At 54.4% G+C, this 14,002-nt stretch overlaps 1 protein-coding gene across 1 annotated transcript in view; it reads right to left on the minus strand.

Annotated features, from left to right (window-relative positions):
• CNGB1 (cyclic nucleotide gated channel subunit beta 1) overlaps positions 1-14,002 on the minus strand; it is a 62,280-nt gene that overhangs the window by 19,716 nt on the left and 28,562 nt on the right. Inside the window, 8 exon segments of the mRNA XM_040633370.1 lie at positions 1,323-1,445; positions 2,276-2,340; positions 4,262-4,348; positions 4,596-4,646; positions 5,633-5,841; positions 8,462-8,617; positions 9,701-9,858; positions 11,913-12,020. Of these exon segments, the coding sequence (XP_040489304.1) occupies positions 1,323-1,445; positions 2,276-2,340; positions 4,262-4,348; positions 4,596-4,646; positions 5,633-5,841; positions 8,462-8,617; positions 9,701-9,858; positions 11,913-12,020 (957 nt within the window).

Genomic DNA, 14,002 nt, shown 5'->3' on the forward strand with positions numbered 1-14,002 from the left:
GTCATAGAAGGAACTACATCTTAGAAGCAAAGAAATATAGTCAAGAATGTTCCTGACCTTTCTTCAATAATCAGAATAAATAATTATGAAACAAAGAACAGCAAAAAAGAACCCCATACCAGTACCCCATCACCTAGAACCACATTGTTATCCTATAAAAATACAATGCGACCCACCTACGTAATTTAAAATCTTCTAGTTGCTACATTTTCACAAAGTCAAAAGAAACAGGTGAAATTAATTTCAGTGTTTTTTAGTGACGCAAAATACCAACATTAATATCATATCAACATGTAACCGATATTTTAGGCACAAGTAATAAGGCAGTTGACATGTTTCTTCATATCTTCTGAACATGTATATTTCACAGCTCAGTCATGCTGCGTCTCAAGTACTTAGTGGCCCCCTGTGGCTCGCGGCCACGGTACTGGATAGTCCCTGCCACCACACAAGATGGCTCCCAGAGCCCCGACTCTGCCATTTTGCAACTCCGTGCCTTTCTTCAGGCTGCTCCCTCCCCCAGAGCATCTCTGCCCCTGCTTTCCACCTACCGAGGCCAAAATCAAACGTGACTTTTTGGAATTGACTACCCCGTGCCACCTTCCCTATGCCTCTCCAGCACCAGGCAGATGGTACACACGTTAAAAAGGCAGCCACACTGCCTGGGGTTCAAATCCCAGCTCTGGAACTGATGAGCTAACTGTGTGACCTTGGAAAGTGACTTCCCATCTGTTACCTCCTCTGTAAAATGGGAATGATGATAGTGCCTATTTTTGTGTGCTGACTGGAAGGATTAAGTGAGACCCTATGTTGAGTACTTACGGCAGGGCCGGTACAGAATAAGCGTTCTCCGCTTACTGCTATGATTAGAAGTACCGTTGTCATCGTTATTACTTGAGCATGTGCCACAACATACAGCAGCTCTCTGGATTGGCAAGTAGGTTTCACCTTGTTTGCCACATGGCTGACGATGCCCAGGGAGCTATGTTGAGAAGTGTGCTCTGGCTTCCTTCCCGCTTGGCCATGTCCATGGGGTAGAGGAGTAGACACACATGGGAGGTGGCTCTGCCAACTCTACTGGGCTTTAGGAGGCTGAAAGGATCTTTCTAGCAAGTCTTGTTCCTGTCTGTGCCCCCCTCTGCCTGGCACATGGCAGGTGCTCAGGAAATGTTAGCTCAGTGAGGACACGGACACATGGTCCTTAAACTTCCTCATGTCAGTGGTTCCTTGGGAGCAAGACACCTTCAGCAACATGGCGGCCATGGGACCGCTTTCCGAGACTCTCAGTGAATTCTAGCCCCAGGAAGAAGAATGTGGCTCACCTGTTTCCCACACCATCGTAAACCCAGTGAGTGGAGCCGATGCCCTGATAGGCTGACGCCCAGTAATACAGACATGAGTTCACATGCAGGCTGTAGAGCAGGTAAGCCGTGGTCCTGACCACCCTGCAGAAGAAAGAAATGCATGGACACAGCGGCAGGGAGGGTGGCCATGATCTCTCACCCCAAGGGTAGGGACTCCAGGAAACAAGCCTACCTTCACCTCCCCCGACACCTGCCTCGGCATGCCCCTGGTGGAACGTCATGGCCTCGCCCCACTGTCTGGCAGGATGGACACCCAGCAGGACAGACACCTGGCAGGATGGGACTGGGCCAACTGCATGCTCTTTGGGGACTTCACCAGCTAGGGATTGGTGGTGGGTGAACAGCAAGTTGTCAAGGCCAGGGGCTGGGCTGGCCCTGAGTTCCGTGTGCAGACGGGGGAGTGAAGGACAGCGGGGGGCTGTATCCTTGGAGAGAGGCAGGGAAGGGGCAGACACGTGCAGAGAAGGGCCACTCCGTGAGCAACGTGGAGAAGCTTTGTCCCTGCGCCTGGCCGGTCTTGTGCCCTACTCTCCGACGCGAGAGATGGCCCGCTGTCCTTACAAACATCCCCTCTGTGTTCGAGCTGGATCGAGGGGCCCAGTTCCCTGAGCTGAGGTCAAAATGACCCAGCTCCCTGGAAATACCGGCGAGCGCGCATGCGGACCTCTGTGTGCCCTCCTCACAATGGGGGGAAATGGGACATTCCTGGCTCTCTGAAAAACAAACAGCCCTTCAGAGAAGGGCCAGGAAGAGGCCTGGCTTCCGGTAGCACTGGGGCCTGCGGGGCCAGAGGAGCTTGAAAGGGGAAGAAATATGAGTAGAGAAGGCCTCGCTCTGTTGTTGCTGCAAAGGGCCTGTGTGCGTGTGCGTGTGCGTGTGTGTGCGTGTGCGTGTGCGTGCGTGTGCCTCACCTGTAAACATAGGCTTTGCTGAGAATGGATTCCAGGCGGCTGTTAAACTCGAAGAAGGCCATGTACTGGGAAGAGAGCAAAGCATCAGGACAGCCCGCCGTCTGTGGGGTGGGGCGCTACCCTCCCCTGTTCCCCTGCACGGAGGACTCTTTCTGCAGCGCCCCCCAGAGGAGGCTGGACAGTGAGCATTCAACATCAGAGATCCTTAGCCCTCTGAGGGTTGGGGGCCAGAAACTCCATTTACCGAACCGCAGGAAACTGTGCCCCTCCTCCCATAGAAATTACGCCTAGTCCTGTTATCACAGTGTGCATGTGTGTAAGGGGATTCCCAGACCTCCCGAAGCCTATCGTGGCATTTTCAGGGGTACATCTCAGGTGAAGGACCCTGTTTGCAACGTTTCCTTATAAAGGAAACCATTTTATCAAGAAACAGCATCCCTACCGCCCCTTACTTAGATCTTTCAAAGGCTTGTTTTTTATAATAAAAGTGTAACAGGAGCTGCTCTTCTTTACTGAACACCTGTGATGACCGCACTTTCTATTCCTTACCTTCTTGCTTATTTACATGTGAGGTACGTGGTACCATTCTCCTTTTACAGAGAGGACACTGCACTTTGTGACCTTCAGTCACCTGCCCAAAGCACACAGCAGCTAAGTGACAGAGGCAGGATTCGAACCCAGAGCATACTCAAAGCGGCAGCCCACTGCATACGTGTTGTTGGACATTTGAGGATGACCGTGAGGGAAATTCCCAAGCCATGGGCTGGCCGTCCTCCAGGGGGTCCTTCTTAAAGTCCCTCCAGAGTTTACATCGGATGCAGGGGGCTGTGGGCTTAGATCTCTCTCCCCTAAGGCCCAGAATTTTGTCCCGAGTCGTGCTAAACACCGGGCACGTGAGTTATGCACACTCACCACCACCCCTGGACCCCAGATATGGATCCCACCACTATGGGCGGGGGGTGGTAATACCTGGCTTGTGGATCCAGCCCTCCCTGCTGTGCTGTTTGGCTCTAAAGCAGCCCCCCCTCTGTAGCCCCAGGGGGCGGGCATGTCCCCAGATAAGACTGGTGCCGCTTCGGGTCCCCCGCCTCCGGGCCAACTGGGAAGCTCTGCAGCGGCACCCGTGCTCCGTTCCAACACGGCGTGCCGTCTTCTCATCCAGGGGCCTGCCTACTTCCTATTTCCTCCGCCCTGTTTCTCCAAGTTATGAAGGTTGTTGTGTTTGCCTCTTTCGTAAATTCCCTCATTACTGTTTTGGGGGAAGAGGCAACAGTATCACGTCAAGAGAGAGGTGAATTTAATTGTTCTGCCAGGAAAACCCATTTGGGGGATCCCAGGGGCTCCAACTGGCTGTCGACTCTGGTCACATTAAAAGGACCGCTGCCAGGTCTCTCCTTTACACTGTGTCACCTTCACTGCGACACCGGCTCTGCCCCAGTGGCAGGAGGGATGGCTGTCATGACGCTGAGCGACAACCAACAATGAGACAGGTATCGGGTGGCACGTCCAAATCTATCCCGGCTACTTCCAGGCTCCTGTGACCTTGGGCAAATCACCCAAGCTTTTCAAGCCTCGCTGTCCCCATCTTTTAGACGCAGACCATCATAAGGCAGAAGTCCCTCTGTTGTGCTTCTGTCATTACTGAAAGCATAGACAGTGGAGGCAGACTGCCTGGGTTCAAATCCGGACTCCATTCCTTCCTACCTGTGTGACCTAAGGCAAGTTACTTAACCTCTCTCGTAAAATGTGGGTACTAACAACACTCATCTCGTGGGGTGGAGGAATACGTACTTACAAAGCTTCCGGAATAATCCCTAACACACAGCACAATGAAGAAGCTCTAACACTTTTAAGGAACTTCCTGTCCCCTCTGGGCCACCCTGATGCCCCCCCACTCTGCCCCTGCTCCCCAGTGCTGCTCAGGGCGGACAACCAGATGCCAGAGCAGAGCACGGGGTAGCTCAAGGCCCCAGATGGGAAGCCTACCTTCAAACAGCGGGGCAAGCGCAGGAGGGGACTCACACCGAACTTCAGGTAGAGCAAGTCCAAAGGCAGGAGGCAGAGCATGTCCATCTGAAAGCCCAGTGTGTAAAACAGGAGCCCCAGGACTTGAGGGTGGGAGAGTGACAGGGTCTCTACCTTCCGCGGAAGGGTGAGGTCAGAATGCCCCGGGAAGGGGCAGACAGCATTCTACCCTCAACCCTCCATTTGCCCAGTGTGATTCTGGTGGGAATCACATCACACCAGCCCCAAAGCACCCAGGGCCCCCAGCAACACCACCTGCCAAGACCCAGCGGAAGCTTGCACCCTTGGCACGCACCTTAAAGCGACGAGATTTCAGGTAGTTGTTGCGCATCTCCTTCTTGTCCGTCTGAAAGAAATGGAATACTGCCGGTGAAGTGGCCCGAGAGCTTAATCCCTGACTCGGTGGGAGCAGCAGGGACGGGCCTGCAGAGTTTCCACCTTCCTATCAGAGTAACAGCCCCGGGGGCCAGCTGAGCTTTGGGGAAAGCAGCAGGGTCTGCAGGCCTGCAGGTCGGGAGGCAGGACACCCCGGAGGGAGGCAGCTGTCCAAGGTCACCCGGCTAGGGTCCGATTTCCCAGCTGGAAAGTCAATATTAGGCTCATTCTCTTAGCACAGGGGTCTTGCCTGGACCATTTGCAACCTGGTTTACTGAGGAACCCGCTGCTGCCCTGATCAGGCCGGGGAAAGAGGCTGCCCAGGGAATTCTTTTTCCTCTAGACTGTTTGAGAGACACAACCCCAGCTTGCCTGCACACAGAAGCAGGCACCCCATGTGTGGCATTTTGGAAAGTGACCTGCACAGAGAGACAGTCTCTGCCAAGTCGAAATCAGGACTCGGTTTCCTCCCCGGTAAGTGGGGCCTGACCAGAGCACAGTGTCTCACGCCGGTCCAAGCAGCGTGCTCTTTGCAGGACCCCCAGGAGACACCGTCCGCCAGCAGTTCCCGTGCTGGCCGCTCTGTGGACATCATCTCAATCCCCCCTCGCTGCCACATTCTGAGGTGGGAACAATGACTCCCCCCGTTTTACAGATGAGAAAACCGAGGCTCAGAGGGGGGCTGCAGCTAGTGGTGGTAGAGCTGGGATTTAGACCAGGTCCACCTAAAGGTTGTTCTCTAGTCCACTTTCCATCTTTAATTACATCAGGTGGTGCAGGTGCCATTTCACCCATGAGCAACATTTGGCGTGTGTCATTTGAACAAGGACGGGCACACGTTGCCGAGGTCTTGTTCATTCGTCTCATCTGTCACAGCGGCAGCAGGGCTCAGACTCCCGAAGGTCCTGGCTGCAGGGTCTGCCCCCCCACCCCCACCCCTGCCTGCCCAGGACTCACGATGATGTCTCCCCCTCTGACGAACTGCAGACGCATCTGGAACACGGTGATGTCCAGGAGGTAGATGAGGTCGCACAGGTAATCCAGCAGCAGCCACAGGTGGATGTTGGCTGGCGTCTGGTAGGGGAAGGCCCAGCGCACGGGGATCAGCCAGCAGTTCCAGTTCCAGGCCAGCACCACGAAGAATAGCCACAGGATGTACATCAGGTCTGCGGGGGAGCGGAGCGGCAGGAATGTGCTAGAACGTTGGTCAGAGGAGGGCTCCTTGCAGCAGCATCAGGGTAGGGCTTCCTTCTTTCCACTGGCCTGTTCCTAGACGTGGCACTTCCATAACTGGGGTATGCATGTGCGTGTGCGTGCCTGTGCCTGTGTGTGTGCACGTGTGTGTGCCTGTGTGTGAGTGTGCCTATGCACGTGTGTGCCTGTGTGTGCGTGCATGTGCCTGTGTGTGCATGTGTGCCTGTGCATGTGCGTGTGTGCACATCCGTGTGCCTGTGTGCGCGCACGTGTGTGTGCCTGTGTCTGAGTGTGCCTATGCACGTGCGTGCCTGTGTGTGCGTGCATGTGCCTGTGTGCGTGTGTGCATGTGCGTGTGTGCACATGTGTGTGCCTGTGCATGTGCGTGCGTGCCTGTGCATGTGTGTGCGTGCCTGTGCCTGTGTGTGCGCACGTGCGTGTGCCTGTGTCTGAGTGTGCCTATGCACGTGTGTGCCTGTGTGTGCGTGCATGTCCCTGTGTGTGCCTGTGTGCATGTGCGTGTGTGCACATGCGTGTGCCTGTGTGCGCGCACGTGCGTGTGCCTGTGTCTGAGTGTGCCTATGCACGTGTGTGCCTGTGTGTGCGTGCATGTCCCTGTGTGTGCCTGTGTGCATGTGCGTGTGTGCACATGCGTGTGCCTGTGTGCGCGCACGTGCGTGTGCCTGTGTCTGAGTGTGCCTATGCACGTGTGTGCCTGTGTGTGCGTGCATGTCCCTGTGTGTGCCTGTGTGCATGTGCGTGTGTGCACATGCGTGTGCCTGTGTGCGCGCACGTGCGTGTGCCTGTGTCTGAGTGTGCCTATGCACGTGTGTGCCTGTGTGTGCGTGCATGTCCCTGTGTGTGCCTGTGTGCATGTGCGTGTGTGCACATGCGTGTGCCTGTGTGCGCGCACGTGCGTGTGCCTGTGTCTGAGTGTGCCTATGCACGTGTGTGCCTGTGTGTGCGTGCATGTCCCTGTGTGTGCCTGTGTGCATGTGCGTGTGTGCACATGCGTGTGCCTGTGTGCGCGCACGTGCGTGTGCCTGTGTCTGAGTGTGCCTATGCACGTGTGTGCCTGTGTGTGCGTGCATGTCCCTGTGTGTGCCTGTGTGCATGTGCGTGTGTGCACATGCGTGTGCCTGTGTGCGCGCACGTGCGTGTGCCTGTGTCTGAGTGTGCCTATGCACGTGTGTGCCTGTGTGTGCGTGCATGTCCCTGTGTGTGCCTGTGTGCATGTGCGTGTGTGCACATGCGTGTGCCTGTGTGCGCGCACGTGCGTGTGCCTGTGTCTGAGTGTGCCTATGCACGTGTGTGCCTGTGTGTGCGTGCATGTCCCTGTGTGTGCCTGTGTGCATGTGCGTGTGTGCACATGCGTGTGCCTGTGTGTGCGCACGTGCGTGTGCCTGTGTCTGAGTGTGCCTATGCACGTGTGTGCCTGTGTGTGCGTGCATGTCCCTGTGTGTGCCTGTGTGCATGTGTGCCTGTGCATGTGCGTGTGTGCACATGCGTGTGCCTGTGCATGTGTGCATGTGCCTATGTGTGCACGCGTGTGTGCCTGTGCATGTGTGTGCCTGTGTGTGCATGTGCTTGTGTGAGTGCATGCCTGTGTGTGCCTGTGTGAGTGCGTGCCTGTGTGTGCGCACACGCACGTGTGCCTATGTGTGAGTGTGCATGTGTGTGCATGTCTGAGTGCATGCCTGCGTGTGCACGTGCGTGTGCCTGTGTGTGAGTGTGCCTGTGCATGTGTGTGCCTGTGTGTGCATGTGCGTCTGTGTGTGTGTGTGTGCGCGCCTTTGTGTGTAAAACTACCTCTGATTTTAAAAATAAATCACAGCCAGGCCTGAATAAACCAGAGAACTTGGGGGGGGGCAGTGGGGGCATTCTTAGATAATAGGCAGCTAACTAGAAAACACTTTTGCTCTCATTCTTATTGAAATATTTCCAAAAATATATTTCCTGCTTTAGTAAATACACAACAGTGGATAATGCATAGAAGATGGATACGCAGACAGATGGATGGATGGATGGATGGATGGATGGATGGATGTCGTGGGTCACGTGGTCATTTTAGAGGCCCAGTGGACACCAGGGTTGGCATCCTGTCCCCCCAGGGCTTGTTGTGTGACCACAGGAAAGTCTCTCTCTGGCGCCTACCCTGCCATCCAGGGAAGGCACAAGGGAGAGGGCAGCTAAGAAGGGCTGGGAGGTTCTTCGTAAACTGTAAAGTGCTGTGCCCATAGGAAGGGTTGTCATTCCCGAGAAATAGAACATGGGCTACAAGCGAAGTGAGGAGAATTCACTTCAGAAGTCAGAAGAATTTCTGCCCTTTTCTGCTCAGAGCAGCAGCTCCTGGAAGGGCCCGGCAAGAGCAGAGTAGAAACAGACTTGGCCAAGGGTCAGGGCCCCTGGGTCTGCCACTCACGCGTCGTGCCTCAGTTTCCTCGTCTGTAAGGTGGGGGTGATGGCAGGTTCCCATTCAGGGGCTTTTGGCTCGTTTGCTTCTGGCATGCCCTGCATCCCCCCGCTTCTCCGTCTCGCTCTCCTGCCCTTGCACAGTACGGAGCGCGAGGCCGGGGCCCAGCCAGGACTCACTGGTCAGCGGGTCGATGCTCTGGGGAAACCGGTACGTCTTCCAGGGCCGGCGCTTGATCTTGCAGCACAGCATGTCACAATAGTGCTCCTCCTCCGCCTGCCCCCCCTCAGCCGGCTTCACGTCCGGGGCCGGCTCCGGGGCTTTCTTGGCCGGGGCTGTGGGATGACACGGGTCACCATCTGGCCCAGCCCTGAGGCTCGGGCAGAGGCTACAGAGACAGGGCAACCCAACGACAGACTCTGGACCTGGAGCCGAGGGAACCCTGGCGTCACCCCCCAACCTGCTGTCAGCTCTGCGTGCAGAAACCGGGGTGCTCTCCGCAGCGAACCCCACAGCACCCAGCCGGACACTCTTGACAGCCACCAGTCTGGAACTGCTTGTCAGGGGCTTCCCAGAATGAAGTGTTTCTGGGCAAGTTGGGTGTTTCCAAAAGTCTGTTTGTGTGTCTGTGTTTGGACCCCGTTGGTTCTCTCTGGAGGGCTGGGGGCGTTTTGTACCCCAGGCCCCCACCGCCCAGGGCCAGAAACCTGGGAAACCTTGCTCTGGGCTTTTCAGAGCAGGAACCTGAGCTCCCTCATCTCTGAAAGAAGACACGGAAGGACCACAGCCTCCCTGTGCATCGAAGGCAATGGCGCTGGTGACCTAGAGGTTGACTTTCGTAGGTTCGATATGGTTGCGTTTCTAGGTTTAGGACTGTGGATCCAGGCCCTGCTAGGTCCATTGTTGGTGCCCTGAGCTCTGAGGCACAGTCCTCCTTTGGGAAGACCTGGAAAACCTCCCTGGCAAGACAGCACTTCCCTTATTTCCTCCTGGAATCTTGAAAGCAGGAAACTTTCAGGTAGCCCCCTGAGACTATTGCAAATGAGGCCTCCGAAAAATAAGACAGCCCGGTTCCAGAGTGAGATGAGGACACCATCTGTGTGTAAGGCCATGGGATGCCTCCCAGGCTGGACCACCTGCCTGCCAGTGGGAAAGGGTCAGAAGGGTCCATGAGGGTACTTGCCCTGTGGGAGTGGGAGCCAAGTACGACTGGATCATCGGTCAGAACTTTGACCTTATTCCCTCCCCCGATTCCATAGCTAAACCTGTATATACGGGACCCAAAAATCTAGACAGTGGGGATCTGGGCTTTTCTCAAGCACCCCGAGCATTTCCTTGGGGGTACCCTCACGATGAGTTTACAAGGGGCTTTGGGGGCCCCATTTCCGGTGGGGTGAATCACCCAGCTCTGGACTCACAGGGCTTAGGACTGTCCTCATCAGAGGTGACATCAGGGTCGATGAGCTTCTCCTTCACCTTCTCTGTCCGTTCCTTGAAAAGCCTCACCAGCTCCTGGAGCCGGTCGTTGATGATGGCGCTGTTCTGGCTGGCTGCGGAGGCTGCGCGATCCTGGCCACTGTGGACACACCACCGGACGCGGAGTGGGCCGGATGGGAAGGGGCCCCGTGCCCCCGGGGAAGAACCGAACGGCATCTGTCCCACCCCCCGCCCCCGGCCCGAAGGATGCAAAAGCTGCCCCAGTTTCCTTCTGACACCAGAAACATCAAACCCATTTTAATAGCTCCTAGGAGGAAATTCAGTCTGGGGCTCACACCTGGGGGCCCAGCTTCTAGAAAATGTACCACACAGGATCTGATTCAGATGGACAGCTCTGAGAAAACTTTGATCCTATTTGCGATTTAGGGGGAAACTCTTGGAACTCAGGTCAGGACTGTTGGTCCTAGTTTGGCGTTCCCATGAAATTCATGTCTGGGACAGATCAAAGAGGGGACAGGGCCACTCTCGTGGCTCGGGAAAGAGCTGATGGAAAGAAATAGTGCAGATACATTCTCTACCCTTTTAACTTACAGGAATTTAACCTGTACGCACTTGCAGAAAGAGAGACCCACGGACAGAGAGAGAATGAATGTGAGTCTGTCCAACGCTCCGCTCAGCATGGGGCAAGTGCCCTGGGTGGGCTGAGACAGGCTGCACATTGGCTGTCCTCTGAGCAGTGTCACTGTGCCCATCATGCTGAGCTGAGGGCAATTCTAGTGTCTTCACATCTATTTGTTTTCAGACACGGGGGTCCCGGAACTCAAGCCAGCTACTCCCCTAGTGCTCTCATGACAAAGCGGGCTGGAGACAAGCAGTATGGGGGTCCCAACAAGAAAGGGCACATAGGTATGGTGGAGATGCTAGCCACTCGCCCACATGTACTCCCTCCCGTGGGGCATGGCCGCTGGGATTCAGACACCCAGCCAGAGCTCCCAGCAGGGGAACCTGGGTAGACTTGCTACATGCATCATCGAGCCCCCTGTCTGGCGTTCTCCCCTTCTAGGGGTGACCGGCGGGGTTCTGGGAGCCACACAGAGGTGGCAGAGCTGCTGTCGGCCCGGTTCCTACATGACTGCATGGAGCAGAAGCCTCTCCTGAGATGAAACAGGTGTCTGGTGACATGATGATGATAAATGAGACGTCTTGTTGCTTAAGCCACTGAATCTGTGGGGTCTATTTGTTACAGCGGCTGAGCCCACCTCACTAATGCACGGATCCCCACGCTGAACTCTTTAAGGGGCTTCAAGGGTAATTTTTATTCTTATAACTGATTTCTGCCTGGTTTTCTGATACTAAACTCTGACCCTATCCCTACCCTACTGCAGAGGATGGGATCCCACTGTATACTCAGAGGGACCAGTGAACTAGGGCTAAGGTTTGGATTTTTTTTTCTTTCTCCTTTAACTTTTCTGAACTTTCCACAACTCCATAAAACAAACACCATAAAATTATGATGGGGGGGGCGGGGGAGAGGCTGGAAGGAAAGCCCAGTGCCTCCTGTGGCCACCCCAGGAGCTGTGGCTGGGAATAGGAAGGGGATCGCAGGCTAAAGCCTGGGACCAGGGGATTCACCACCAACCAGGCATCTCAGACTCTTCAGGAAAACACCTTCCATTGGCCCAGCCCTTGCAATAGCTAGATGTCAGAGACCCAGGTCCCACTGCCCTCAGTGTGGCCTCTAAACATTGTCCCACAGACCAGCGGCATCAGAACCAGCTGGAGGCTTGTAAAGACATGGACCCCTGGGGCCCACTGTCTGAGGTTCTGATCCAGCCGGTCTGGGCTGGGAGCTGGGAATCTGTATTTTTAACAAGCTCCCTGGGTTCAGGCCCCTGGAGATCCTTGTGGTCCTCGTGCTGCCTGCTGACCCTCTCAGGGGTTCAGAGCCAGGAGCCTCTCCTTCACCACAAAGCCTCTGTGCACCGTGCAGATGGTACAGAACTCCTAGGCCCACCAGAACCAGCCTGGACAGGAGGCCCAGTCCTGTCTTATTGCTCAGAAGCCACGGGCAAAGTTGTGGTGAAAGGTTCTAAAAACGTCCATGTTCTCCCCCCACCTCAATCCCCTCCCCTCGTGTGCTCACCCCATCCAGACTTCCAGCTCTCTGAGACCCCAGGGGTGGGCCCCACTCACTCAGTGCCCTGTGGGCTGGACGGGTCCAACCAGGCGACCATGGGGGACTCAGCTGGTGACAGTGCCTTGAGCTCTTCAGCCTCGTCATCTTGGGAGGGCAGCCTCTTCCTGCAAGGACACGGACATGGAGGGGCCTTCAGCAAGGGCAGGAGCCATAGCGGGACGTGAGCCAACCCTGACCCCTGCAGATTACCCGGAGCTGCACCCTGGGCAGGGGGAATGAGGCAGGGGGTGGTTGGTGCTGCCAAAGGGTCCCCACTTGCCTGCAGGGAGACAGAAAGGGAGAAGAGAGAGACACAGCCACTCTCTGACCGCAGTCTCCACATCTGTTCAATGGCCTAGTGCAATAGTAACAACATTAACTTGGTATCTGGCAAACCGGAGTTTGCATCTCCATCCTGCTTCTTACTAGTGTGTGATCTTGGCAAGCAACTTAATCTCTCTGAGCTACCTCAGTTTTACCCTCTGTAAAATGGGACTAGATTTACTCAACTCCGTGAGATACTCAGGACTCAGGGGGGCCTCAGCTTAAATGTTCTTCTGCTTTCCCCTCCCACTCCCCAGCACACCCCCTCCAGGCTCCCTATCTGAGGAAGGAAGACATAATCCTCCCCGGGGTCCCCTGTCATTCAGTTCATGTCTGCCACCAGGTAGTGAGCTGGGATTCCCACCAAATCAAGGCTTTAAGCTATGAGGCATGGCCTTGTACGTGTGCCCCTCCATCAGGGTCTGTAATTTCCATGGTTTTTTGGTGCCTCTTAGTTGCCCACAATGCTCATTCCATCCCTGATCCTAGGCAGCCCCATTGGCCTCCCAAGTCAGGTATCAGAATTCTCCCTTCTCAGGGCCAAGCTCAGGCAGGGAGGCTCAGGTAGATATTCCCCTTGTTTCTCAAAGTCATGTTCGGGACAGTCTTGCTTGTGTATTTAATTCCGTGTTCATTGTCTGTCTCAGCCCCACTAGAACATCAGCTCCGTGACAGTAGGCCCCTGTCAGGCTTCTCCTTGATGTGTCCCCAGCACCCAGAGCAGAGCCTGACACATACAGATGTTCAATGAACGTTTATGAATGAATGAATGAATGAATGAATGAATGAGTGAATGAATGATAAGGACAAAAGGAGCCTCACAGGCCCAGCCCATAAACAGAAGGCAGAGGGCTTGGATTCTGTCCCCAAAGGAGCCTACTCCTCTCTCTGTGCCTAGATACCCACCCCCCAAACCAGCCCATATAAAGAGAACAGAGGGAGGTAGACCAGATGTCTGCAACAATGTTGGCTCCATTTCTTCTGCTATGTTCTGCATAGTTCAATTAATGAAATAAGAGGATTGATGGGACAGTGAGCTGTGTTCCAAGGCTAGGTGAGATTATGACTCTTTTCTTCACATTAAAATCAGAGAGCCCTCAATTGGCCATATCTAGCCATCTCTGTTATGATAGGCTTTTTACTTTGGCTGAGAAAGTCCTCAAGGACCCATGGATGAGAGCAAAGATTAACCAAGAAAAAAGAACTATCTCCCACTCCAACCACCTCAGGAGAAGCACTGGCAGCTCCCCTGCAGCTTGAATGCTGTCATTCACAAAGCAATGCACTGCACTTCACAGTTTGCCTACAGCTGTATACAAGACCTCTCTGTTACCTGGCTCAGGTTGTACAAAACCAACTTTAATCATGCAACAAATTTATATCAAGAAGCATAAAAATGTGCACAAACTTGACCAGGATTCCCACTTTTAAGAAAGGAGCCCAAGGACAGAAAGAAGCCCAAAGAGATGTCCATAGCTCCATTATGGACAGTGCCCAAAAAAGAAGGTATTTGTTAAGTTCATTCTGGCACACAGAAACAGAGGAATGTCAGATGTGGTCTCAAATGAATTGTGATCCAAATCACCCCTCCAGGTAAAACCATACAAAAGCATGGGCCCATAGACAAGGTATGAAGAGAAGGCAGTAAAATGAAATCACTATCTAGCGTGGTGGGGAGAGGGATGCTTATTTTTCTAGGGTTTTTTGGTTACTATCTCCATTCCATTATTTTAATAATAAAACAAGGGGGTGGAAATTAGCCTTGTCACATTTATGACCCCCC

The sequence above is a fragment of the Ursus maritimus genome, unplaced genomic scaffold (genome assembly GCF_017311325.1).
Source record: "Ursus maritimus isolate PB19 unplaced genomic scaffold, ASM1731132v1 scaffold_19, whole genome shotgun sequence".
In the NCBI taxonomy this organism is placed as follows: domain Eukaryota; kingdom Metazoa; phylum Chordata; class Mammalia; order Carnivora; family Ursidae; genus Ursus; species Ursus maritimus.